Raw genomic sequence first — 24,892 nt, forward strand, 5'->3', positions numbered from 1 at the left:
TTTATTACTATTTGTGTGTATGTCTTTGCTGCAATATAACTTTAATGAAAACATGGTTATTATTGTCTTCACTATACACTATAAAATCTATCCTTTAACAAAATGTTAGCAGACACAGTGTTGGCAAAACATATTTACTGAATAAAAGAAAATGCCAGACACTATAATTCACATGCAAAGGGGATTCGCATTATGCTAGCTTAAGCCTTACTTCCCTCCTGCTTCATTTAGCTGAGGAATTCTAAACAGCCACCAACATAGAGCTCTGAAGTCTTCAGTCTTCTCATTGCAACACTGGTCTTCCATATTTTTGAGCCAGTCTGTGAGGTGATACTGTTCATTACTAACTAGAGATAGACAGGAAATTATTAAGAAGCCCAAATGGAAAGGCCTGGTGTTTCTATCCTACCAAGTGGGATAGTAATTTCAAATTTTTGTTTTATTGATTGATTTTTAATTTTTTCGTATCATTAGATGTCTCCTTAACTACAGAAATCCTTCCTAAAATAAAATGTAAGTAGTTCTCAGGGCATCCCCTGCTTGGGATTAGCTGTCTTGCTCTTATTGCCATGTAATTTTCAAAGTTGGCAGCAAATGAAAAGTTATAGATAAGTACAAAACGAAATTAACAGCTCACTTTTCCCCTGGATGCACACCCTGCACTGCAAAGATAGGGAAGCCCACTGGCATAGTGTTCCCATGTGCTGATCCACATGGATGGGTTTCGTTCGTGATGCCAAAGTGCTTGACAATATTCAGAGAAGTAGCTGTGAATATATGATTGAGAAGTTTGCGTGTGTGTGTATGTGTGTGTGTGTGAACTAATATATGCTAACAAAACCTGCTATATTGCAAATTAAAAATAAACCTCAGAGGCAATGGACTCAACATGACTCAGAGAGATTTTCTAGTAAATTTGGGAAAAGACATGAGGGAGCATCAAGCATGGTGACACTGGGAATAAATACAAGATTTGGTTCTAGTAGTCTCCACTTCCATCTTGTCTGTGTCACCTTTATGGGCTTACAGAGGGACATATGAATGTCAGCCTCATGAATAAATCTGTGCTTCTCTTGTCTGCTAGCTTGGTAATGGGAAATATAAAGTAGTTTTTAAGACACAAAGTCTTGCATTATGGAAGAATTTTTTTTAAGTCAAGGCACCGTTTATTATGTGTTACCTTCTTTGCGAAGGGACTCTTAAACTGTGTTTTTAGAGCAGTAGATAGCAGATTCCACTGTGAGAATCTTGGCACCGATACCACCTTTACTGAGCGTTTTAGGCAGTTTGTGAGCATGAGGGGTCAGTCGGCCTTACACACCTCTGGGTATGCTCTCAGGCATTCATGCAGACTTTCTTTCACGCTTCGACAGCAAATGGTGTAATGTGTGTTATATACCACTGAATCATGTTGCATGCAGGGCAATGAGCTGAGGAAAAGTTAACAGAACCACACAGCCAACCAGTAGCAAGAAGGTATTTAGCCCTGAATAATGTATTGTACCACATGGTGAGCAATCTCCTAAAAGCTCATCAAAAGAATGTTCTTACAATTTAAACATGAAGCATCTGATTGACATAGCAGTGACTACCGGTGAGAGTGCTCACAATAACACAACATAAGTCATTGGCACTCACCTTCTCCAACCAAAGACCTAGGACATCCATCTGAGAAATGTTTTCTGACCATATGAAAGAACACATACAATCTGTGTTCTGGGAAAGCCAACAGGCTGGAGAGTTACCATCCTCGAATCATCTCTCAGTCCAAGGGGGAGTGGGCACATAACATCTACATTAGCTCCTCGGGCATGGCTATGGTCATTTGGGTTTATGGTCTCCAAGAGTCCCATTAGAGTCATGCTCCAAATTCCACAGTGGTGACAGTTTGACAGCCCATCCTTACTGTCATTATTTCTTTCTTGTCTCACTTCCTTACTGGTGGTTTTTTTTTTTTTGGCAGTCTACTGCTTAGACTACGTGAGACTAAGCTTTGCCTCAGGTATATTTCTAAGTCAACCCAAAATTAGACACTGTATTCAAGCCTTTACCTTTTCTACTAGGATGAATTTCAGTCTGTGTCTAGTACTGTGGACTACCACCCATTTTATTCATTAAAAAGAAATGTAAGCCTGGCCAAAACCTGAGCCCGTAGAAGGCCCACAATTACCCATAGGCTTGTTTTAAAGGATAAGGATGTTTTTGCCAAATACAAATGTCCGTGGTAGTGATATTTTTTATGAACTAATAGAAAATTCTTACTGTAGAAAACTTTGAGTGAATATAGGCATTGAAGGAATTATATCTGCATAACTGCCTTAGTTTCTTAGCTGTGGTAAGACCCCTTGACAGAAGCAAATTAAGTGACAAAGATTTATCTTAGACCACAGTTCGAGGTACAGTCCATCCTGGAATGGAAGTCAAGCAAGGAGGAGCTTGAAGCAGCAGACCACATTGCTTCAACAGTCAAGAAGTAGAGAGAGTGAGTGCACACACTGTTCAACTACTCAGTGTGACTTTTTCTGCTTTAAACTTCCTCAGATCCTCTGTCCTCTTTATTTTTTACTTTTACTAATCCTATATCAATTCTTACTTCTTTCTCTCTCTGTCTCTCTCTGTCTGTCTCTCTCTCTGTGTCTGCCTCTCTCTCTCTTTCTCTCTCTCTCTCTCTCTCTCTCTCTCTCTCTCTCACACACACACACACACACACACACACACACACACACAAAATTTATTTCATTCCACTGTGAAAAAATGGATTAACTGGTTATATTCTGTTATTCTGCAAACAATATATCAAAGTGAATACTCCCTTGGCTTTTATATGTAACCAGTACCAAGAACATATTTATACCTGAATAATGTGTTACACCATATGGCAAGCAACCTCCTAAAAGCTTTTCAAAAGAATATTCTTAGAATTTAAATATATAAAGCATTTGATTGACATATGTGAACAATATATCGAAGTGAATATTTCCTGTTGTTATATTCATTCATCAAATACATAACCTTAAAACTGGTCCTACAGACCCCATATATTGTCACTCTATTGCAATGCTAAGTCTTTAGCATATGGAAAAATGTAAAATGCATATAAAATATATTTTCAAATATGAAATTTTATGATCATGTATTTAAATAATTCCAAATGCCAAATGTTAACCTTCAGCAATAGCTCAGAAGGAAAAAAGTTATAAACAAATAAGAATATACTCAAGCCTTTTGTAATGATGTCTGCCTTTACCAGGACACAGGAGGATTGAAAGCATGTAATGTAAGCATTAACTACACAACAAGAAAGAAGCCATCTTGAACTACACAGAAAATTCCATGCTAACCTGCTTATAAAACAAAATCCTATCTCTACAAAAAGTACAAATAAAAACACACAAGCAAAAACTTTGAACTCTGTGTGTGTGTATGTATACATGTGTATATATATGTATATGTATATGTATGATATGCATAGCATATATATCCTTATGATCTATATGCATATATATCATAATTTTATGCTCTTGAACAATTTACAGCAAACTCATTAATATTCTTTCTAAGAATTCATAATGCATCCACTAATAGAGCTAATCAGTAATATTTGTTGAACATATACCCTAATATATCTATCACTAAACAGTCCAGAAACCCATCCCTCATTGAGTTTGTGTTCTAAAGGATCAAATAGCAATAAACACTTAAGTAATTACATTTACAATATAATGCCAGGTGGTGGACCTCTAAAAACAATAAAGATGGTTCACTGGCTTTAGAAAATAATAAACACATTGTTTTGTGGTGTTTGTTTTTTGAGACAAGATCTTATTTATCTCAAGTTGGCCTTGAACACATTATGAAGATGACCTTAGAGATTTGGGTTGCTAGTATGCACCAACATGCATAACTTCTGTGGTCCACACTTGGCCTAGGGATTGAAATCATGGGTTCCTGCATGTGAAGCAATCACTCTACCAATGACAGCACTAGCTCACACATATGATTGTTAGATGAGGGATCAGGGATGACTTCACAAAGAACACTTGGGGATACTAAGTATATCCCTAGAAGAGCAACTAATAAGATATCCAGGCAGAGGAAATAGTCTGTGCAGGGTCAATGCTAAAGGAAAAATAATTAAGGTATGTGAGGATCACAGGAGGTAGGAGAAAGCATCCATGATCCAAAAATGAATCTGGAAAGATTGTGGTTTGGACGTCCTTCTGAATGGGTGAAAGGGATTGGAAAACTTAAAAGTTTGTCTTGGCTATTAGGTAAGTATAGTGCAGAATGCAGAAATGGAAGAAAACATCAACAGGGAGGGTATTCAGCCTCCAGGTGAGAGATGGTGATGTCTACATAACAGAAACTGCAGATAAGAAAGATAGGCAAATGTGAAAGCTTGGGCAAGAAAAAGAACAAGGAGCATGTTCTATGTTTTCACACAACTGATGAAGGCAAAGGGCAGGTAATAGGGTCACACTGAGGCAGATTGGGATTTGATAGTGGGCATGTGCATCTGAGGTGCCCATCCTTCTTAATAGGATCAGGTGGGTATTTTTGACTAAATGTCAAGGTCAGGTCTAAGTTAGTGATAGAAATCATAACTGATAGGTAGCACTGAGTAGAAATTTGATCTTGGTCCTCCTGGAATAAGAATGGTCTGAGCACTTAACATTGAGTGAGTCACACCTTCAGAACTTAAAATGTCAAAGAAGAAGGAGATAATGGGAGCAGGGAGGAAGTAAAAGGGGGGTGAGATCACTTCGGATGCATTGCATAAATGTAAGGAATTATAAAAGTACAAATGTAACTGATAAAAATTAAAGATGATGAATACTAGAAAAATAATCTAAAAAGAATAAGGCAGAGGTAGAGTGGAAAAAATCTTTAGGTTTTCCTGCAATGTGCACAAACTCAGTTCAATCATGTCACTGGTGGTAGAAATGGAAATCTGTCTAGGAACCAGATTTTTAAAAAAAGGCCCTGCAAGGCTGATATAGCTGTATGATCAAGAAAAGAAAACAGAAGGCAGAAGTTCTGAGCACAACACAGTTTAAGAGACATATGGAGAGCAGGGAGATGAGTCTCATGGCGCCTTCTATACTACCCTCTCCCAAATGAGCTTTTACATCCTAGAACAAAAGAAAGATGGATGCATAGATGTCTGGGTTATTTCAAGGTGACATGAATGCTGCACAAATCTAAGGTGTGTATTAGAATTATTATCTACCTCGTGCTCAGAGCTGAGTGATGATAATAAACACATTTGACATAGACACAGGCACCCCATAAGAGGTCACAGTAGTAATGTCACAGTATCAGTTACTGACTAAGCATCTCTGTCATAAATGTGATTTGATAGGACATCAGTACAGGCTCCATTTCTAGACTTTGGGTCCTGCCCAATATATCTTGGCTTTCATGGGACAATGGGGCCATAAACTCTTTTACATGCATTCTACCTTTGCCATGGGCATCATGGTCAGACATAACCAACCTGTGTTGAAGAATGATCCAGTCCATTCCGCCTCTATCTTTGGAAACACAGAAACTGGTGGAGGCAGACCCAGGGTTCTTCCATCCAGATCTGTAAAGAGGTATTTTCTAGAACTTTCCCAGTCAGATTCGAGGCAAGTGGTTCCTTCTAAGTCTTTCCTGTGGAAAAAGGGAAAAATGAACTATCATCTCATGATAGGAAGCAAAAAGAAAGGACAAGGACAAGAACAGTGCTGAATCTGTGGCAAGTGAAGGTACTATCCATCTTCCTGTCCTGCCATGTAGGGCTAATATTCTTCACCTTGCATGGATGTCCTGTTCAGTAGCACACACCCAACCTCAGTCATGAGGTTCTTTGATTTTTGTACTCCCAGACTCCTAAACTATAACAAATAAATCTTTGGTTATTATAAATCATCTAGTTTATGGAATTTTGGAATGGGAACAAGTGGACCAAGAGGTGTATCTTTCATTCCACTGGTAAGACACAACCGTCATATAATAACACAGCACAAATGGTCTGCCTAACTGTACTGAGCTACCCACAATGGCTCAGGGATAGGCATTAAAAAGGAAACAGTGTTTAGTCAAACATGTGAATCTTCCATATGGAGTGGCTTATTTAGAATATCCATTGTCTCCCTAAAGCAGTATTTTTTTTTCAGTGTGGAAAAGAATAACTCATTTTTTTTCAGATCCTTAAGTAAAACTCTCTGGTCATATGTCCCAGAGCAGTTACACCTGGTCTATGTCTTATTGTTTAGCTTTGGAGTTCCTAGCAGTAGGTACAGACTCCTCCTATATCTTCATCCTGCTCAATAGCTCTCTGAGTCCCCATCTGTGGAATTTGTGCTTCATGATAGAGGAAAGAATGAAGTTGATTTTGAATCCAGCTATTTTGAAAATATCTCTAAGAAAAAAACAACAAAAGAACTGTTACAAAATAACTTCTGACCCTTATTTTTTTAAAGAAAAAAACTCAAGAAGGGAGGAGAAATCATCTGTAACCAGTATCTTCTTGTTTGTGAGCAAAATTCTTAAACTCCTATGTGAAAGGACAAGAATATAGGGAGGGGGGAGGTAAAATGTTGAGACCGCTAAATCAAGGCACCAGCCTTTTCCACAGGGATTTATTTCAATTTGTGTGATGTTATAATTTTTAATGTTTTATGGATGTAAAGAGTTGAAAATTGTTCATAAATACAGTGTATTGTCAATGCTGAAAGTGGTACCTGGGCTGTGATGGAGGAAAGAAGAACTTGTTTTTGTCCTTCATCCTTAGCATCCTGGTTCTCTCTGCTGTTATCGGGTACATGATTCCAGTGTTATACTCATTAGGCAGGATGCAGACATCCAGGTCACCACTATAGCAACTCTTCACAAAACTAGAAAATGTGACGTCTGAAAATTTAAACAATGTTTCACAAGATTGTATCATGCGTACCATCAAACACAGATTACACAACTAAATATTTTTTCATAATGTATGTTATAGGAGCCATTTTGATCTAACCAGGATAATCCCAGGGAGTTTACATGAATCTTAGTAACAAAATATCTGGACACTCACATTTGGGGGGGGGCCTGAGCTGTGGATCAGTGTCGATCCCTGGTATACAAACTGTCTTCATGTGCCTATAGCACAAAGAGAGATGCTCTCTCAGCCTGGACTCTTAGGGGAGTGCCTTGACCCTACCAAGAGTAAAATGACAGACTCTAGATATCCCCTATGTGGAAGGATTTGGCAATAGGGTGGGAGGGAGGGGGGAAGGGGAGTGCGGGAAGAGGGGAGGGAGAGGGAACTGGTATTGACATGTAAAACAAGCTATTTAAAATTAAAATAAAAAATGATAAAAAAACTAGACAAAGATGAAAAAAGAAAAAAAAAGAAAAAATATCTGGAGAATATATAGACATTGTATGTTTAAAAAAAAGACAGAATTTGGCTTAGTGGCTAGAGTACTGACGGTTCTTCCAAAGGACACATGTTCAACTCCAGCCACATGAAGGCTCTCAATCTTCTTTAACACCAGTTTTGGGGATCTAACACCCTATCCTGCCTCTGTGGGTACTTCATACTTTGCTGCACAGACATGTATACACAGGCAAGCACTCATACACATAAAATAATTTTTAAAAACTACCTTTGAGGACAATGGTTCAAATAATTGAGTCTTCAGAAAAAGTACAATTAAAACCTTGATGAAAATCTATTTTATGGAACACTCAAACCAACTACTAAATAGATGGGGAATAAGTGTGAAATTACCAAAAACTACCTGGAACAAGCTAAGCTGCCCGAATTTCCAAATGCTGACTTTAAACCAAGTAATTTTTAGAGCACTGTAAAGCAACCTCGGTTGAGGCACAATTTCTGTGTCTCAGTTGCTTTAGTGGATAATAGGAAATACAACTTCCATCCAAGGTGTATTTTTGAATTAAGTAGTTACAGTGAATCTCTGAGGCAAGAAGGAATCAGTCACTTCTATAAGGACTCACTCACTGACTTGAATACATATCTGTGATTCATCAACTTTAGGATCCAAGCTAGACAAGCAAGCACTAGGTCACAGTGGACCTTCTTACTGTATGGTTTTGGAATTCTCCTGAAAGCTGTGTGCTTGGGTGTGTGAAACCACCTTTTTAGGACAAACTCCAGAATCCTACCTTGAAGCTTCATAATTCCTGAAACTGCATGGCCACTTCTCAGTTTATGCCATGGCTCCTGAGGCCATTGATTTCGTTCTGAGGTGAAAACTGGCCACAGAATACCAATCCGGCCTCCTCTAGGATTGGAAGGTGCTCTATCTGTTGATGTCCAGTTGGCTGACTGTGGTGTCTTTCTGTCTTGAATGCAGTCAAAAGAGGTGCTAGTGGCCACAATGACTGAATTCCTAAGCACAATCTGCACAGCTCGGATGGAGCTCAGTGGAGCAGAAGATACATATGCAACTGCCAAAAGACCAATAGTGTTGTCCACCAGAGTGATATTCTGCAAGACCACACTATTCTCTGTCTGTACCATGGCACCATAGTCAAAGTTCTTAAAAGCCAGAAATCCAGAGACACCAGTACAGTTGGTGGGTTCATGTTTCTTGTAGAGGTGAAGGCCATGGAGGCTTGAGTGGACTACATTGTCAGACCAAAGCAACTCAGAGGAGCACCCATGGCCACATATGTGAAAGCCAAGTCTTTCTGATCCTGCCACCACATTGCCATGGAGAATGATATCCTTTGCATAGTTCACTTTGATTCCTGCCACCCAAGGAGATGACCTTGATGAATGCATCGTCAGGATGACAAGGTTGTTAGTGAGAGAGTAGTTCTGACCCTCCAGATCAATGCCATGGCCACTGGTGCCAAACACTACATTGTCATTTAAAATCATCCCATGACTGGCAGATGCATGGATGCCCACGCCACAGCTTTGATGTACAGTAGAAGCTATTATCCAGGATCCAGCTGACATGCCCGTGAATTCAATGGATGAATACAACGGTGACCCCAAGTTCTGAATTTCTACATTTAGAAGTTGAAGGACACCTATAAAGAAAATGTACATATTCATATCAAGTCCTTTCTTGTTTTCCCCAAAATATTGAAGGCCTTTATTTTGGGGCATCAGAAAATGCAAACATTTATGTGAAATGTAATCATTATCCTTAGCACAAAAACTATATATCACACCATAAACTCTCATTAAAAAAGAAAAAAGAATCACTGGAAAGATCACTTTTCTTGTCTACAAACAGACATGTGCTGTCTATACTCTTATATAAGAAGTAAAAAAGAGAAATAAGGCAGGGAACAACCTTGGGGAGGTATACAACTGGTTTACATATTCTTAGAATTTGTTAGGAGACTGAATCAAGGGCACTGACCTAGTATATGTGATACCCTAGGATCAATTCTCAGGAGTAAACATAAAGAAATGACCTCCATGTAATCTTTTCCATATTTTAACCTTAGCTCCACTGTATTTTGCATTTTATTCTGGAATAGTGAGTGTTCTTGTGTAGGTCTTGTACAGGCAACCACAGCTGCTGGGAGTTCTTCAGTGTGGTGGTCTTGTCATGCATTGAAGACATAGTTTTGGTCTGGTCTTCCCTCAGCTCTGGCCCTTATAGTCTTTCTATTCCTTCTTCTGCAATAGTGCCTGAGCCTTGGAATGACTGTGGTTGTTGTGGTTTGAAAGAAAATGGGCCCCAAGAGAAGTGGCACTAATGAGGGGTGTGGCCCTATTGGAGTTGGTGTGGTCTTATTGAAGGAATTGTGTTACTGTGGAGGTATGCTTTGAAGTCTCACCTATGTGTAAGCCATGCTTTGTGAGACAGTTCACTTTCTGTTGCCTGCAAGATGTAGAATTCTCAGCTACCTGCTCAGTACCATGTCTGCCTGCCTGCCATCATGTCCCATAATGATGATAATGGACTGAATGTCTAAACTGTAATTGAGCCAGAATAACTAAATGTTTTCCTTTATAAGATTTGATGTGGTCATGGTGTCTCTTCACAGAAGTAGAAACCCTAAGACAGGGGTGACATTGATGTGCCACTTTTGGCTGAACACTTCCCAGACACCCTACACAGTTGTGAGTTTCTGTGTTAACTTTCCACTGCACAGAGAAACTTCCTTCATCAGATTTAAGAGGTGCACAAATGAATAATAGATATCTATAATTCCCAACTTAGAGTAAAAATGATGCCGTCCACATAAAATGAGCGAATTTTCAACTATGTGAGAATTTTCTTCTGTCTCCTGTCCTTTATATTGTGTTCATCACTTGTGTTGCATCCTCATTTTATCTTGCAGAATAAAATCCTCATAGAAAAAGATGAATGGCTTCTTTTGGTTATAGAAACCCAAGCTTAAAAGAATCATTTTAAATATATTCAGGAATTTTCTAATACCAAATATTAAAAAACAAATATCCTTCAAGGAGTAGTAGATGAAAACCTGGCATTTTTAGGTAAAAGAAAATAGAATTAATCAGCAGTTGATGTGCACTCCAAGAAGTATTAAGGGAAGTTTCTAAGAATAAAAAGAGATAATTTTATAAATAAATTCAGATCCTTAAGGATAGATAAATAGTGTTTTTAAAAGATGGAGCTGTCATGGCAACATTTCCCAAACTACTTGATCAGGAAGAGCTTTGTAAGACGGAAGCCAGAACATACGTTTAATAAATGAGGTCATCAAAGAATTTTGCAAGATTCTAAAAGAGCTGAAGCAAAAATGAAAAAAAATACTTCATTGATCTTTGAAAAAGATTGGATTGGTTTTAAAGTACTTTAAAATATGGAAATGATTTGTATTTAAATTATAACCACTAATTTGTAGCATGACTCATTAGATGTTACTGGGGAAAGTTAAGAGAAAATCAGTCAAGTGATAAAATTCACAGAGTTTTTAAGTCATCTCATTTCCAAGCAGAGGAAACGTGTTTTCTTTGAGGGTAAAAGGTGCCTATGCACTGATCTCTAGTATATTATTTAACTTCACACTGCTAATTTAGCAAAGATTGAGGCTGAAAACTCATAGCTTCCTGGAGTACAAAGAAGCCACCTAATTTGATCATTTTGCATTACAGTAAAAATTCTCACAGTTGAAGTTTCTGAGTGTCCCAGATGAGTGGTTCAGAATCACTTAGTAGCTGGATGGTAATGCTTATTAACTGAAAATTTCATTTCACTTACCAGAAAGCTCTTCTCTGCTAGACTTCCTGAAGGACCCCACAAAGAGTCTACCTCTACAGGATGAGTCAGACTGAATTTTAATGTTCCTAGTCAACAGTCCAACCTCAGCAGCCAAAGGAATGTGTCTACCATTTTCCATGATGTGGGCACTTCCTAGAGAAACAGGGCAGGTGAGAAACAACTTTTAACTGGCTGTCTTGGAAATCACCAACTGGGGACCCTACTGTACCACACAAATGAAAATTTCCATTCCTGTTAGAAGTCCTTCCAACATGAAAGACAGCATTTCCTCAGGCACACTCCACAGATGTCAGTCAAGAAATGAAAAACCTGTTCACTTGTTCCTCTTTGGGATCAAAGAGAATGTGTGAGCAATAATTCATTTCTTCTCAATAACTCTGGGGACTAGGATGCACCACTGATTCCCAGATTTGTCCAATTAGTAGGATTCCCAACCTCCTTTATGCATCAGAATGAGTCTGTGGCAATTGCTTGCACATTGCCCATATACTTCTATCAGGGGAGTAAAGGTGCCCAGGTCAGATGAGGCAGTGATAGAGTAAACATCAGTGTTAGACAGTGAAGGGACTAGAAGGGGATGTCATGAAACACAGTAACCCCATTTGCTGATGGGCTCCTACCATCTACAACCCAGACCATCTATGCGAGCAGGGATACGGAAGAGCCTTGTTTCCCTATTTCCACCAGCATTTCGTGATAGTGCTAGCTGGCCAGGGCTAATAAAGATGTTTCTTTTCTGCGCTATGCTTTTTAAACAAAAAGTAAAGCCAGACATAGTGACACATAGCCTATAGTACTAGTTAATTGGAGACTGAGGCATGAGAATGACTAGTTCCCAGTAATTCAAGACCAGCCTAAGTCACATAGAAAAATCCCATCTCAGCAACAATAAAAAGGAGAGGAAGAGACATTACCTTTAAAATTCCAACTTAAAAAGACTTTAGACAGTTTCAGTGAAGATTCATATTCCCCTCTCACATACCAGATAAAATAATAATAACAATTTACATGTTTCACCAGTTATAGCTCCTGAGTTAAATGCATTTCATACACGACACAGGAGGGTGGTTTTGTTTGATGGGTATTATTTAAATGTAGAATTTACACCCAGGACCCTGTTCAACATATAAATTAATAAAGTAAGAATTAATAGTTAACCAGGCATGAAGGCATGTGTCATGTACGCTTGTAAGTTTGGCTCTGGAGAGTTAAAATAGGAAAACGAGTTTGAGTTGCAAGCTTGGATTGTTTAGTCATACCCTGTCTCAAACAAACAAAAAAATATTAAAAGGCAGAAAGAAGGAAGAAGGAGGAGAGGAGATGTGAGGGGAGGGGAAGGAAGAGGAGAGGGAGAGAGGAGAGGGAAGGGAAGGGAAAGAAAAATTGAGAAAAGTTTCTGGGACAAATGCAGGTCAGCAATCAGGTAACCTGCCTCCACGTTTTGTTTTGTTTTATTTTGTTTTTTGAAACACTTTTTAAATTATATATTTAAATGGAAAACATGCTTGCTTCCCATGTCAGTCCCAGCTCCCTCTCCCTCCCCACTATGCTGCTTCTCCCTTCCAGTCTCCTCCAACCCCCCACCCAATCCCCACTCCATTCCCCAGGGATGGTAAGGCCCACCATAGGGCATATCTAGAGTCTGTCATTTCATTCCAGGGAGGGCCTTGACCCCCCAAATGTCCATATTTAGAGAGAATCCCTCATTGTGGGATGGGCGCCCAAAGCCCATTTGTGTGCCAGGGATATATACTGATCTACTACCCAAGGCCCCATAGATTGCCTAGGCCTCCTCACTGACACCCACATTCAGGAGGCCTGGATCAGTCCCATGCTGGCAGCTCAGCCATCAGTTTGGGGTCCAAGATCTCCCCCTTGTTCAGGTCAGCTGTTTCAAGCAAGTGCAATGAGCCTGGGCAGGCTGGCAAGCAGACCCTTCATAGCCCATCCATTTCCCTTAAGCAGCAAAGCAAAGCACTTACCAATGTGCCGGTGTCTGAGGCGTTCATAGACCTTAATGTGATGGCCCTTGACTTCCTTTACTGTGAGGACCTCTGCCTCATGAGGTTCATAAGAAGAAGAGCTGAGGACTATTTTGTCATGGGGCTGCCAATCTACTACACTGTCCACTATAATTCTGTAAACTCAGAAAGCGGGGTGTCAGATACACTGATAAAACAACAGAGATCATCAAGTAACTCAAGATAAAGCAAAACCCACCAAAGAAGTCTCTCTCACTACAGAAACTAAAAGATGGAGCAAAAACCAAACATAAGAGAACATCTTTTGGTGAATATTGACTGCTGTGCATGGAGGAAACACTGAGTTCATAAAGTTTGTGCTCTGAGAGCATAAAGACTTTAATTTGGGCCCAAGAAGCCACATTTTAAAAGGCCAGGCATGAGACCAGGACCTGTCTCTGGCACTTAGCTGACTTTAGGGAACCTGTTGCCCATGCTGGATTACCTTGTCCAGTCCTGACTCAAGGACAAGGGCTCAGTCCAGCCTCAAATTGATGTGTCAGGCTGTGTTCAAGACCATGGGAGGCCTGCCCCTTTTTGAATGGAGAGACAGGAGTGGAAGGGGAGAGGAGTAGATAGGAAGTAGGGGTGGGGGCGAGAAGGACCAGGGGGAGCAGAAGGAAGGGAAACTGATGCGGTACGTAAAGTAAACGAAAAAAGTTATCTAAGTAAAATATATTAAAAAATGGATAACCTCAAAAAAAAAACAGACAGGGGTGGGGCCTCATACTTGTAACCCCAGTAAACAAGCCAGAGTTCAACAATCACATCTTCATGTGCTTTGACTAAGCCGTCTCCCTTCTTGACTTGAAAGCATATAAGGATATTTCCAAAGAGATCTCTTTTCATATATTCTGCAGATATATTAGCCTTTTATCATCCTGGTGAGACAGATACAGCTATGAGTCCGTAGATCTCAAAAAACTGTTTAGTTTTTCCAGCCTTGTATCTTCAATGATGAAGTCAAACACTCCTATCTCACCCTGACATCTGAGTTTCATAGTGTGGAATAGTGGATGTGTGTTATGCCAGTGTGTTATTCCAAGTATTACACTTTTATCTTTCTATGAATCAATGAGAACTTTGGACATCTCCTTAGACTCACAATTTCTCCTCAATCTGCCATTGCTGTGCAGGTTTTTCTTAGTGAGTTTGATTGTTTTTTTCTTCATTCGCACTCCTCTTACCTAATACCAACTTAGTTATGTCACTTTAGTCAATGTCGCTAACTTAGCAAACAGTGACAAGAAACTCTGTGCTACATGTAAATGTTCATCTAGGCAATATGACCTTGACAAGACATCAGTTGTGCAGCATATATTAACATAGTCAATAATAAGTGATGGATGGTATACATCCTTGTAAAGTCTCAGCTGTGCCATTGATTTGCTATGATGCCATAGGAAATCAACAGTAAAACAACAGAACAAATGCTATTTTTAAAGGAAAATGGGACTTGTGGCTCACTTCCTAGAGTGTTTTCCTAGCACACATGAAGCCGTGTATCTAAAACCCAGCATCCCATAAGCTTGGCTTGGTGGTACACACCTATAATCCTAGTACTTGGGAGGCAGATTCAGGATAATCCAAAAATTCAGAATCATCCACAGCTACATAGAGAGTTGGAGCCCAGTCTTGGCTACATAAGAACAAAATAAGAGAATGATGAGAAAGAAAGAAGAAAAATGAAGGGAGGAACCATAAAGCAGGGAATCAGCTTTAGAGAAAGGTTAATTACTCAAGATTCTATAATAAAATGGAGCAAAAGACTAGGTTGGACAAAAGGAAGATTCCTGATCCAGTTCACAGGCATCAGGAATAGCATCACCTTGTTAGGTTCTTCCCTGTGTATTGAGTAAATATATAGGTGTGTGTGTGTGTGTGTGTGTGTGTGTGTGTGTGTGTGTGTGTGTAATGGTCATTTCTCTTTCTTCTGGAATTGGAGCATCTCCTTCTTCTACTTTGGGACATCACAACTCCATGCTCTTTTGATTTTACTTTATAAAAGGACCCTTGTTCCAGGGCCCCTGTTTTTCTTTATTAACTCAATTTTCTTCCTGCACCATCAGGATCATATAATATTACAATCATTATTCTTAATATCCTTTTATCCATTTTAAATATAACTCTTCTGAGTTTTGTCATGTGTGTTCCAGTTAGAGTTGCTGTTATAGTTTTAATTGGGGTTGGCCTGGCTTCTTATTACTAAGCACAGCTTCCTATGGGAGCTTTCTACTTTTTGGTCTTTCCTTCTAGTATCACGTCTTCTGTTACTTTCATCTGTTTCTCTTGTCTCCCAGGTCCTGGTAGATCTCTGTTAGTGTGTTCTTCACATCATCTGTTCAGTTCAAGGCAGTGATGGATGCATCCCTTATCCTCATAAGCTTCCCCTCACTCTGATTTCTGTCAGTGTCTCTCATCTTGTCAAACCTCACTAGTGTATTTTCAATTCATACTCCTTGCCTTATCACCTAGAACCCAAAGTTCTATACATGCTTGCAAAAAGCATGCATTATCTAAAGCCAACCTCAGTACACAGTTTCCTTCTCCTGCATTTTGTATGTTTTGTCCTTCAATGTTACATTATTTTTCTAGTCCCTCTGATTTGAATGATGTTGCTTAGGGTTTCATATCACAATAAAACATCACAGAGAAACAAACGAAACAATGACAAGTAAAGGCCTCTGATTCTTTCCTTACCTCTCATTTCCTGGTGCAATATCAGCTCCAAGGTGCACCCAGGATTTCTTAGGATAAGCACTGTGAAGGTTAAGTTTCCCAAAAACTCCTTAAAAAGTAGAGAATCACTAAAAATCACTAAGACAATACTTCCATCTTAATTAAGGACAGATAATTTATGATTCAAAGGTTTTTACACAAAATATGCAACATTTAATCCATATCTGATCATGTCCATCTTACCTTTAAAATAGAATATTTCTATTATAACATATCAAATATAACCCAAAGACCTACAGAGAAATTAAAACTACATCTAATGGAGAACCAGGTCAATGTAAAGAGATTTGTCCTAATGCCATCAAGGTGACTTCAGACTTTTTGGATCTGATGGAAGTCAACCAGTTTTGATAGTTTATAATATGCTCTAGATTGTCCAAGTGGCAAGGCTCATTCCATTTTCTGAATATTGGACCTCAGTACAATTAACTTTCTTTTCAGTGCTCAGATTTAATATTTTGTCATACTATAGATAATAAAGGGAAACATGAACAGATAGATATTCTGTTTTTTTTTTTGGACTTACAAATTACCATCTTAACCAGGGAAAGTCAGCCTATGTGTATTCTTTCAGGCTTTTGATAATTACCTCAAAAGTAATTCATTGGCATTTTCAACTATAAACAGAATTTCTCATAGTCTAGTGTTCCAAAAAATGTGGCCATGCATTCCCATAGTAGAAAAAAAATAATGATGTATCTCCATATGTGAATTTATTTCATTTAGACAATATATAGATGAACAATTTATGTACATTTGACATGGGGTTTTAATGTTTTCCCCCTGCACTGAAATGGATTATGTGAAGAGCCCTATCAAATGGAAATATTTTGTTGCAATCCACTAATTTAGTAACATAAATATTCATAATATTTAATAAAAACATACTAAAATGAAAGAAGTAAACACCATTGAGATTTCAGCAACGTGCCTTGGATTTCCATCATCCAGTGTGAACCACAACAATAAAATCATAATTATTGAGACTTTAATTGTTTAGTGCCAATATCTATAATTTCTTCTATGCTCTAATTCATAAAGATGTGTTAAAAGATAAATTAAGATAAGGTAATATATGCAGAATGAATCTTACTTTCAAAACATGTCCTAGAATAAATTCATAAGATAGTTTCAAGAATACATGTCACAAAATACCAAATCATAAAACTAAAATCATCTTTTACTCATTACAGGCTAAGTACCTAGGCAGACAGGATTCTAGGGGGATTTACAGAAATTTCCAACAGCAATATTTATTTTAAAAAACAATTACAATTCACATGTCTTAATCTGAATTATCCAGAAAATTCAGCTAATTAGAAAAGCAGATTTCTTGCTTATTTCCATCATCAAAGCTTAACTGTAAATTGATAACATTTCTTAGTTGTTTCAAGAAGGCAATAAACTACTTAAGATCATTAAAACCTGCCTTTTGCTTATGGTACCATAGAAGTTAAGTATGATGTGAACTGCGTATTCTTTATTTCAATTGCTATCAGTAAAAAATTTAAAGGCATTAGTTGAAGCATATGTCTGGGTCCAGGATCAGCACATGTAGTAGTGTGAACTTTTATCTGAAAGTTTCAACCAATGTGATTAGTCCACAGAACAAACTGATCAAATCAAAAGTGTCTAGTATACACAGTCCTTCTTCTTGAACAACTGAGAAAAGCTAAAAATCCTTTAACCCATGTCATGGTGATAATCAAGTAAACAGTATTCATGAGGAAAAATTGAAATTATAAAGCATTTCAACATGTAATACAGCAATTATTAAGCATTTCAGAAGTAAGTTAACAAGCCTCATGATATCTGAATATTTCTCCCATAATGTTCCGAAACCTCATACATGTACATACTACATCTTAATTTGGAAAACATCCAACACAAATTTTCCTCTAAAGGAAAATTCCAATGAAATCACTACTCTGGCTCATGACAGTAACACACACATCTAGACTATGTAACAACATAATACTCAAAAACGTAGTAAGCAGCCCTGACCTGACTGAATTCACCTCTCCTCCTATAGGGAAAAGAAACAAATAAGTAAAGGGGGATCTAGTTTTGAAAGGAATGGATTTTGTCAAAGGAAGGGAAACTACTTTGTGCCGAGAGGATTCCCTTTCAAAATGTAAATAAGGATCACGCAGTGCCACTGAGAAATACTCTTATCCTGTGATACTCGTTGATTTGGAAACTTTTCATGTGTTAGTACAAGCTGTCCCAGGCTTTGTGTTCCCAGTCTTCGTGTTTGTAGACCAGGTTAGGATTTGTTATTTGAATACTATGGCAATATCACTGTCAACAGTGAATGTTCTTGTGATCACCACTCCTACATAGTTTATCAATTCCGAGTCATAGTTATGATACCTGTAAATGGACATTGAACACCTGGTAAGTCAAAGAGTAAATATAAACTAGAATTTGGCAGCTGTCCAAGTAATGGAACTCCTTTGTCTATCTCTTTCTATCTTGTCTCACTCACAGACACAAACCTGCAGTCACACACATTATATTATTAACATACATTATATCTAACTCTTACCAATTGTTCCTGGGTCAACACGAATCTCATCAAAATGGTCACAAAAGATTTCTTCTGAAGCTCGAAGGAGAACCAGAAGTCTTTGTTCTTTTTCTAAGGGATTTTTTAAAGAACCTGTTAAGAAAGCAGAGTAATTCATCCAAGATCATTAGAAATGCAAAGAAATAATCCAGAGTAAATGCTGTGATGTTGACTGTGGGGAGAAGAGACAACGGACACATAAATAAATGACAGCAGAAAGCATAGGATCTACAAGGCTCTCTGAAGAACGCTGGCTAATCATTTTTCAGTCATCTGTTACTTCTCATAATAGACACAGAGTACACTTTACTGGCACCTATTATCCAAGCTTATTTTGTGAAGTGCTCTGGGTTAGTGAAGTTTGTATGGAAGGGGTAGTAATGACAGTTGTCAGCTGGTAGTGGAAATACTTGCCAAGTATCCCACACAAATAGATGATCTTTTCAGTGTCATCTAATTCCTCTTACCCTTGGGTGCTTAAATGAAGAGACATTCAGAGAAACCCGGAGAACAGCAAACAGACTGGAGCCACATTCAACCCAGTCTAATATGAATGCTCATTTTAAAAACCACTGAGATATGGAAGTTATGCACTAAAAACCATTATTACAGCAAATCCTGGCTAACACAGTAACCAGGGTTGTGTGAAGACCATGTCCTTCACATGGTTTTAGTATTTAATGTTCTCTACAAACCTAAGAAGACTGATTCTTGTTTCTATGTAAATATCCACATAGAAAGAGATCCGAAGCTTCAGGTATGAATCTAAATCTATCCAACTAACAGCATGCAGCAGACTTCAAACAATGGTGGTTTATTAAACCAATACTAAATTGTTTTTCATAAGTTCTCCTAGCATCATTGGGATACAGAAAGCATAAGGCTATGACACTCAGCAGTTGGGAATTGCTTCTAACAGTCTCTTGAGGGAACAATCATGTTCTTTACAGTTTGACGACTGTTCAGAGACTTGCTAACATGATATTAATGAGTACAGACTTAGGAAAGTTACGCTATTTTTACAGAATCCATTGTTGAATAAATAACCAGTATAAAAGTCTTCCTCAAACTATATATCCTATGGAACCAGGGTCACCAAAATCATCCCCGGTCAAATGAGACTTTCCAGTTTACCAGTTTCCTGAAAACAGAAAAAGATAGGACTGCCACATGTAGTATGGAATAACTGGTAAAGTTAAAACCACCTACTTGTCATTCTGATTACTCTTCTCTCAGGCAGCATAAAACCACTCCATATTCCCACACCAACACCCCTGTTAGGACTGCCTATACACCTAGCATAAGTTTGGGTTTTGCTCTATGCACATCTCCTCAAATCACCCTCTATAGCCATTATTGTTAGAAGTGTTGACAGCAAGATCCAGATAGACAAATCGGACTGCACAGCACACAAGTCGAGAGCAAGCATCGGAACCCATGGCTTAGGTGTTTCTGCTACAACACTAAGGCAAGCTCCAGATCTTTGTGGATGCCACGGTGCCTTAGCTGAAAAATGAAGATCTCTTCTTAGCCCAAAGACATGGAGAACAAGAAGGAAGGAAGCAAAGGACTAGGGACTCTTAAGCAAATGTGCCTGATGCGACTCTTATCTTGCTGCTCTACGTCTGTCCAGTAAGCTGTATTCCAACTGTGATTTCATTTATTTCATGGAGGGCAAAATCATATAGGGGAAAAAATGGCCTAGCACTAAACAGATACCAGAGAGGAAAAGTAGGACACTTTTTGCCCTAGAGAAATGTATGCAGAGTCCCACAAAAAGAGTTGCACATTTCTCTAAAATCAGAGATTAAATCAATTATGCAACCCAAAGCTACAGCACATGTGGTGCCTTCACAGAAAATCTGGACAAGATTAGTCAGCCTGTCGTGATCTTTCAGAGTTTGAAGTGACCAGAATTTGGAATCTTTTTGTTAACATGGGAGAGGAAAAGATGGAGGGTAGAACTCCTCAGCAACCAGGCAGGGGTAAGAGAAGGAAATATGTCATGTTCTAATGTTAAAATACAGTGCTTCCTGGATTTGTAAAAGCTTTGAAAGCAGAGCTTTTTAGGGGCTACTGCCCTCATTGTGTTTTCAATCTCACAGAGATGAGATGCACTTCCCAACACACACTTCAGTAAATAAGAGGGGCTAGCTCTGAGACAAGGTGCCCCAGATGATGCATCAGGTTCCTGGTTTACCTTTGTGAGCTGTATTGAAAGCTGAAGTTTACATGTCGGGAGATAATGGTCATTGAGATGCAAAGACATCACAGATGCATTCACATACCTGATTTCATTACATTCTCACAGGTTCTCCATGAAGACTGCAGAAATTCTCATTTGGAAACTGAGGCAAGAGAGCCTTATGTAACTAGTCAAAATGACATAGCAAATATTTAGTGGCATTGGGCTTAGATTTAATAAATACCATTCTAAGACATGTGGGAGACTGAGACAGAAGTAAAGCATAGTTGTTAGTGCTTAGTATGATGGTGGGCAATGGAGGGGGGAAAAGAATTTGTTCCAGATGTTAAAATCACCTGAGGAGATGGAAGAAAGTAAGTTCTGGTATACCAAAGATAACCATTATTGATTTGGGGGATATGGTACAAATGGATTCCATGAATTTCAAAACATAAGAAAAGGGAAATGCACCTTTTATTACTTTATTAACTAAATCTCTATGATAGAATCAGATATAAGCATAGTTTACACTTAAGCCTACTCTATCAGAATGAATCCCACACCTTGTAGTCAAGAAATGCATTCAGGATAATTTTCTAAGCTTTCAGATCTTTCTAAGCTTTCACAGTCTTTTTCATTTTTCCCAAGTCTTGATTTTCCATCCACACCTGCTCCACTCTGATTCCTAAGAACCTACTGTTCTCTTGAACTGGAGTGTATGAAAATAGCCAGGCCTCTTGTTAAAAATTAAGGAATATGAACTCAATATGCAGCACTCAGTATGGGCAGGGATGAATAAATCCTCAAAGGTCTTCAGCATGTTATTTATAAATAATGAATGACAAGTGTTTTTAAAGACTTTGAGGGAGCAAACAAAGAGAAGCATCATTTATGTTTAGTGCTCACCTCCTTTCTTTTTCTTTTTGCAAGGTTTTCCAGAGCTGAGCCACAGGAAATCCCTAAACATGGTCTTCCCCTCTCTGCCTGGAATACCACAACTACCCCTTTTCACAATTAATGTCTCACCGTCCACCTTTATTCCCATCTTCCTTTGTCAATTAAGTCTGTGTTAAGCAACTCCCTCCTCAGTGACAGCATACCGTATTTGACCTCAGAACTTTTAAGAGTGTCACATCAGTGCCTTTTGCCTGTTAATCTTCTCTTTGTGAGCTAAGAAGCAATGTGTCATCAGAATTAATTTTAAAAATGTTTTGTAGAAGGACTAATTCACCGAGACCAACTTCCTTGCAGTAAACCACAGTAAAGAGAAGCACCTTATAGTAATGAAGACATGAATAAGTTATAATGACCCTAAACATACATGTGCCTAGCAGTACAGCTTCCAATTTTAGAGAGCAGAAATCTCGGGAACTAGAAGGAAAAATGGATGGTAAGAGTGGTAAGGCGAAACATCTGCTCCCATAATAAACACTGTGAAAACGAGGAGGCAAACAGCAGGCAAGGCATGGTACCCAGAGACAGGAAACACCATAATCAGACCTGTACAAGTTAAAAAGTAGCAAACAATGATGAAAAAGAAAGCTTAAAAGTTAGGTTTTTAACATTTTTTAGTCAGTTAATCATGGTGGTTTTTAGACAGTTTTAAGAAGTGCAGACAGGCCTCAAAGTCACTGTATAGCTGAGGATGGCCTTGAACTACAAGATCTTCCCGCCTCTACTGGCTGAGTGCAGGTGTACACCACATCTGAATTTTTGAATTTATTTACTTAATATGTAATTTGTCTTATATTAAATAAGATGCAACTAATTAGCTATATTCATGTTAATGATTAAACAAAAATGATTCTTAAGTTTATATTAAAGAAATTCATGAGTTAAAAGCATGTTAAAAATAGTGATTTCAAAACATTTCAATATTAAAGGCATTTTACTCAGAAGAATTTGCAGGTTTACTAGAGTTTCGGTTAACAATGCATGAGTGAAATTTAGAAATAATGTAATGTTTGTGAAAAAGTATATTCATTCAGAAGTATTATCTTTCCAAGGCAAATCTCATCTTGAAACTCATTATTTACTGTCTGTCTTTTGGCTGTATTAGAACTCTCCAAGCACAAAGATGGAATTCTGTGCTCCTTATACATATATAACACAAATTTTTGAATGTAGTACTTAGAAAGTGCTAGTCTTCAACATTACTTTAAAATTGCATCAGCCAACCATTACCTTGATTAAATATCTGTCAGTGTGAAGCATGACTGACTGGAGAGTAGTCCACATAAGCTCTCATAAAACACATCCTTGTGGAAATCTGTGTGGTACATTTAAGCACTAAACGTGTATTTGCTTGAAAGAAGGCACTAGTCCAGGCAGTGGTGGCACATGCCTTTAATCCCAGCACTAAGGAAGCAGGGACAGGCAGATCTCTGTGAGCTGGAGGTCATCCTGGTCTACAAAGTGAGTGCCAGGACAGCCAGGCCTGTTACACAGAAAAATCCTGTCTCAAAACCCCTCCCCCTAAAAAATGACATTAGTGTTTATCGAAAGTGGATATATTACTTTTTAATTATTTTCTCATTTTATGTGAATAAGTGTTTTGCCTTAATGTAGTTAAGTACATGAGCTGCAAGTTTGTGTCCACCAATGTCAGAAGAGGGTGTCAGATCTTGTGGAACTAGAATTAACGATGGTTATGAGCCACCATATGGGTGCTGGGAATTGAAGCCAGGTCCTCTGCAAGAGCAACAACTGCTCTTAACCACTAAGCCAACTCTCTATCCCCTGATATATTAATTTTAACAGACATCATACACAGGGTTTGAAGTTTGCTCCGTGGTATCATGGCTTTAGGCTGGGGAAGTAATCTATAGTTTTCTCAGACTTATTTATTTCTTATTACTTAATAATTCAATGAGACTTGCAGAACTGCCAGTCTAGGAGGCAATAAACTGTATAGATTTTCTTCTTTGAGACTGAGAAAGCTCCAATCATAGAAGCTCCCATACATCTAGGACTTCATTTCTGATGATCAAAGGTGGGTGCTAATGATGAACTTAGGCTTTCAGCTACAACTGTGAGACAGCACTGAGGAATACCCATCACTGACCCTGAAAAACAAAGAATGACAATTTTTAGGATAGAATTCTAAGTTCCTAGTGTAATTACTGAGTAACTAGGCAGTTCATCACATGACTTGTCTGTGATGAGACATAGAAATAATGAATCACTGTGTCCCTCATTCACCAATGTGTGTAGGATGCCTTGCTGATTTAAGAATTCTTTTAAATTTAAGTGTTATTATAATATTCATTACTCAATTTTTTTGGCTGAAACAAATTATATACATTATATAAATTTTCTATCCAAATAAATGCTAATATTCCATATTACTTAAATAATAATAAAATATTTATATACTGTTGTATATAATTTTGGCAGTAGATATGCTATTTCTTGTTATACACTTCGGAAGTCTTCCTACAAATTGTTACAAAAATATTCACATGCAGTTTTAAAAGCATAAAATTCCTAATGAATTGAACATCTGTGTCAATAACATGCTGACGTCAATGATAACTATGATAAAAGGAACACATGTAATTGAATAGGAGAAATCTCTCATTGAAGGGAATACATAAAGGAAAAAGATGGGTTCAGGCAGGTGCTCCTGAGCAAACAAGCACAAATTAACAAATCAACAAACCAAAGTTTATTCTGTTTCAATAAATCCAAGACAGCTTGTAGAAGCTGAACTTGGGTCACTAACTTTTTACTTCGTTTTCATACTTGTTCAGTTTCTTATAGAAGATAAATATATTGTAGTCATGTGAACATTAAGATTGTAATTCCTTCCTCATAGATATAGACATTTAAGCATGATATGTTCTAAGGGGGAAAAGCACTGAGATAAAATATAGACCTAGGTATACCCATTCATTCATCTATATATCAATTACACACACTATCAGAAGCTAGTAAGTTTTACACCATGCATAGAAGTCTACCATTTAATGAAGAAGATACTTGAAAACTAATACATTATGTTAATAAAGTTAATGTAGCAAGGACAAGAGGGATGGGTAGAATAGGAAATAAGATATTGAATATAACATATTAGTAGAAACAGGAAAAGTTTTCTATTAGAGACAGAATTGCTAACAGCTAGGAAGGGAATATTTAAAAACAACTGCAACAGCTACTGAACATA

At 38.0% G+C, this 24,892-nt stretch overlaps 1 protein-coding gene across 1 annotated transcript in view; it reads right to left on the reverse strand.

Annotated features, from left to right (window-relative positions):
- Positions 1–24,892, reverse strand: part of Pkhd1 (PKHD1 ciliary IPT domain containing fibrocystin/polyductin) — a 424,327-nt gene that overhangs the window by 99,544 nt on the left and 299,891 nt on the right. Inside the window, exons 53-59 of the mRNA XM_005072284.4 lie at positions 18,522–18,635; positions 15,935–16,022; positions 13,196–13,350; positions 11,193–11,345; positions 8,164–9,039; positions 6,729–6,897; positions 5,498–5,655 (exon numbers count right to left, since the gene is read on the reverse strand). Of these exons, the coding sequence (XP_005072341.1) occupies positions 5,498–5,655; positions 6,729–6,897; positions 8,164–9,039; positions 11,193–11,345; positions 13,196–13,350; positions 15,935–16,022; positions 18,522–18,635 (1,713 nt within the window). The remainder of the gene's footprint in view (positions 1–5,497; positions 5,656–6,728; positions 6,898–8,163; positions 9,040–11,192; positions 11,346–13,195; positions 13,351–15,934; positions 16,023–18,521; positions 18,636–24,892) is intronic.

This window comes from Mesocricetus auratus, unplaced genomic scaffold (genome assembly GCF_017639785.1).
Source record: "Mesocricetus auratus isolate SY011 unplaced genomic scaffold, BCM_Maur_2.0 Super-Scaffold_100021, whole genome shotgun sequence".
NCBI classification, from domain to species: domain Eukaryota; kingdom Metazoa; phylum Chordata; class Mammalia; order Rodentia; family Cricetidae; genus Mesocricetus; species Mesocricetus auratus.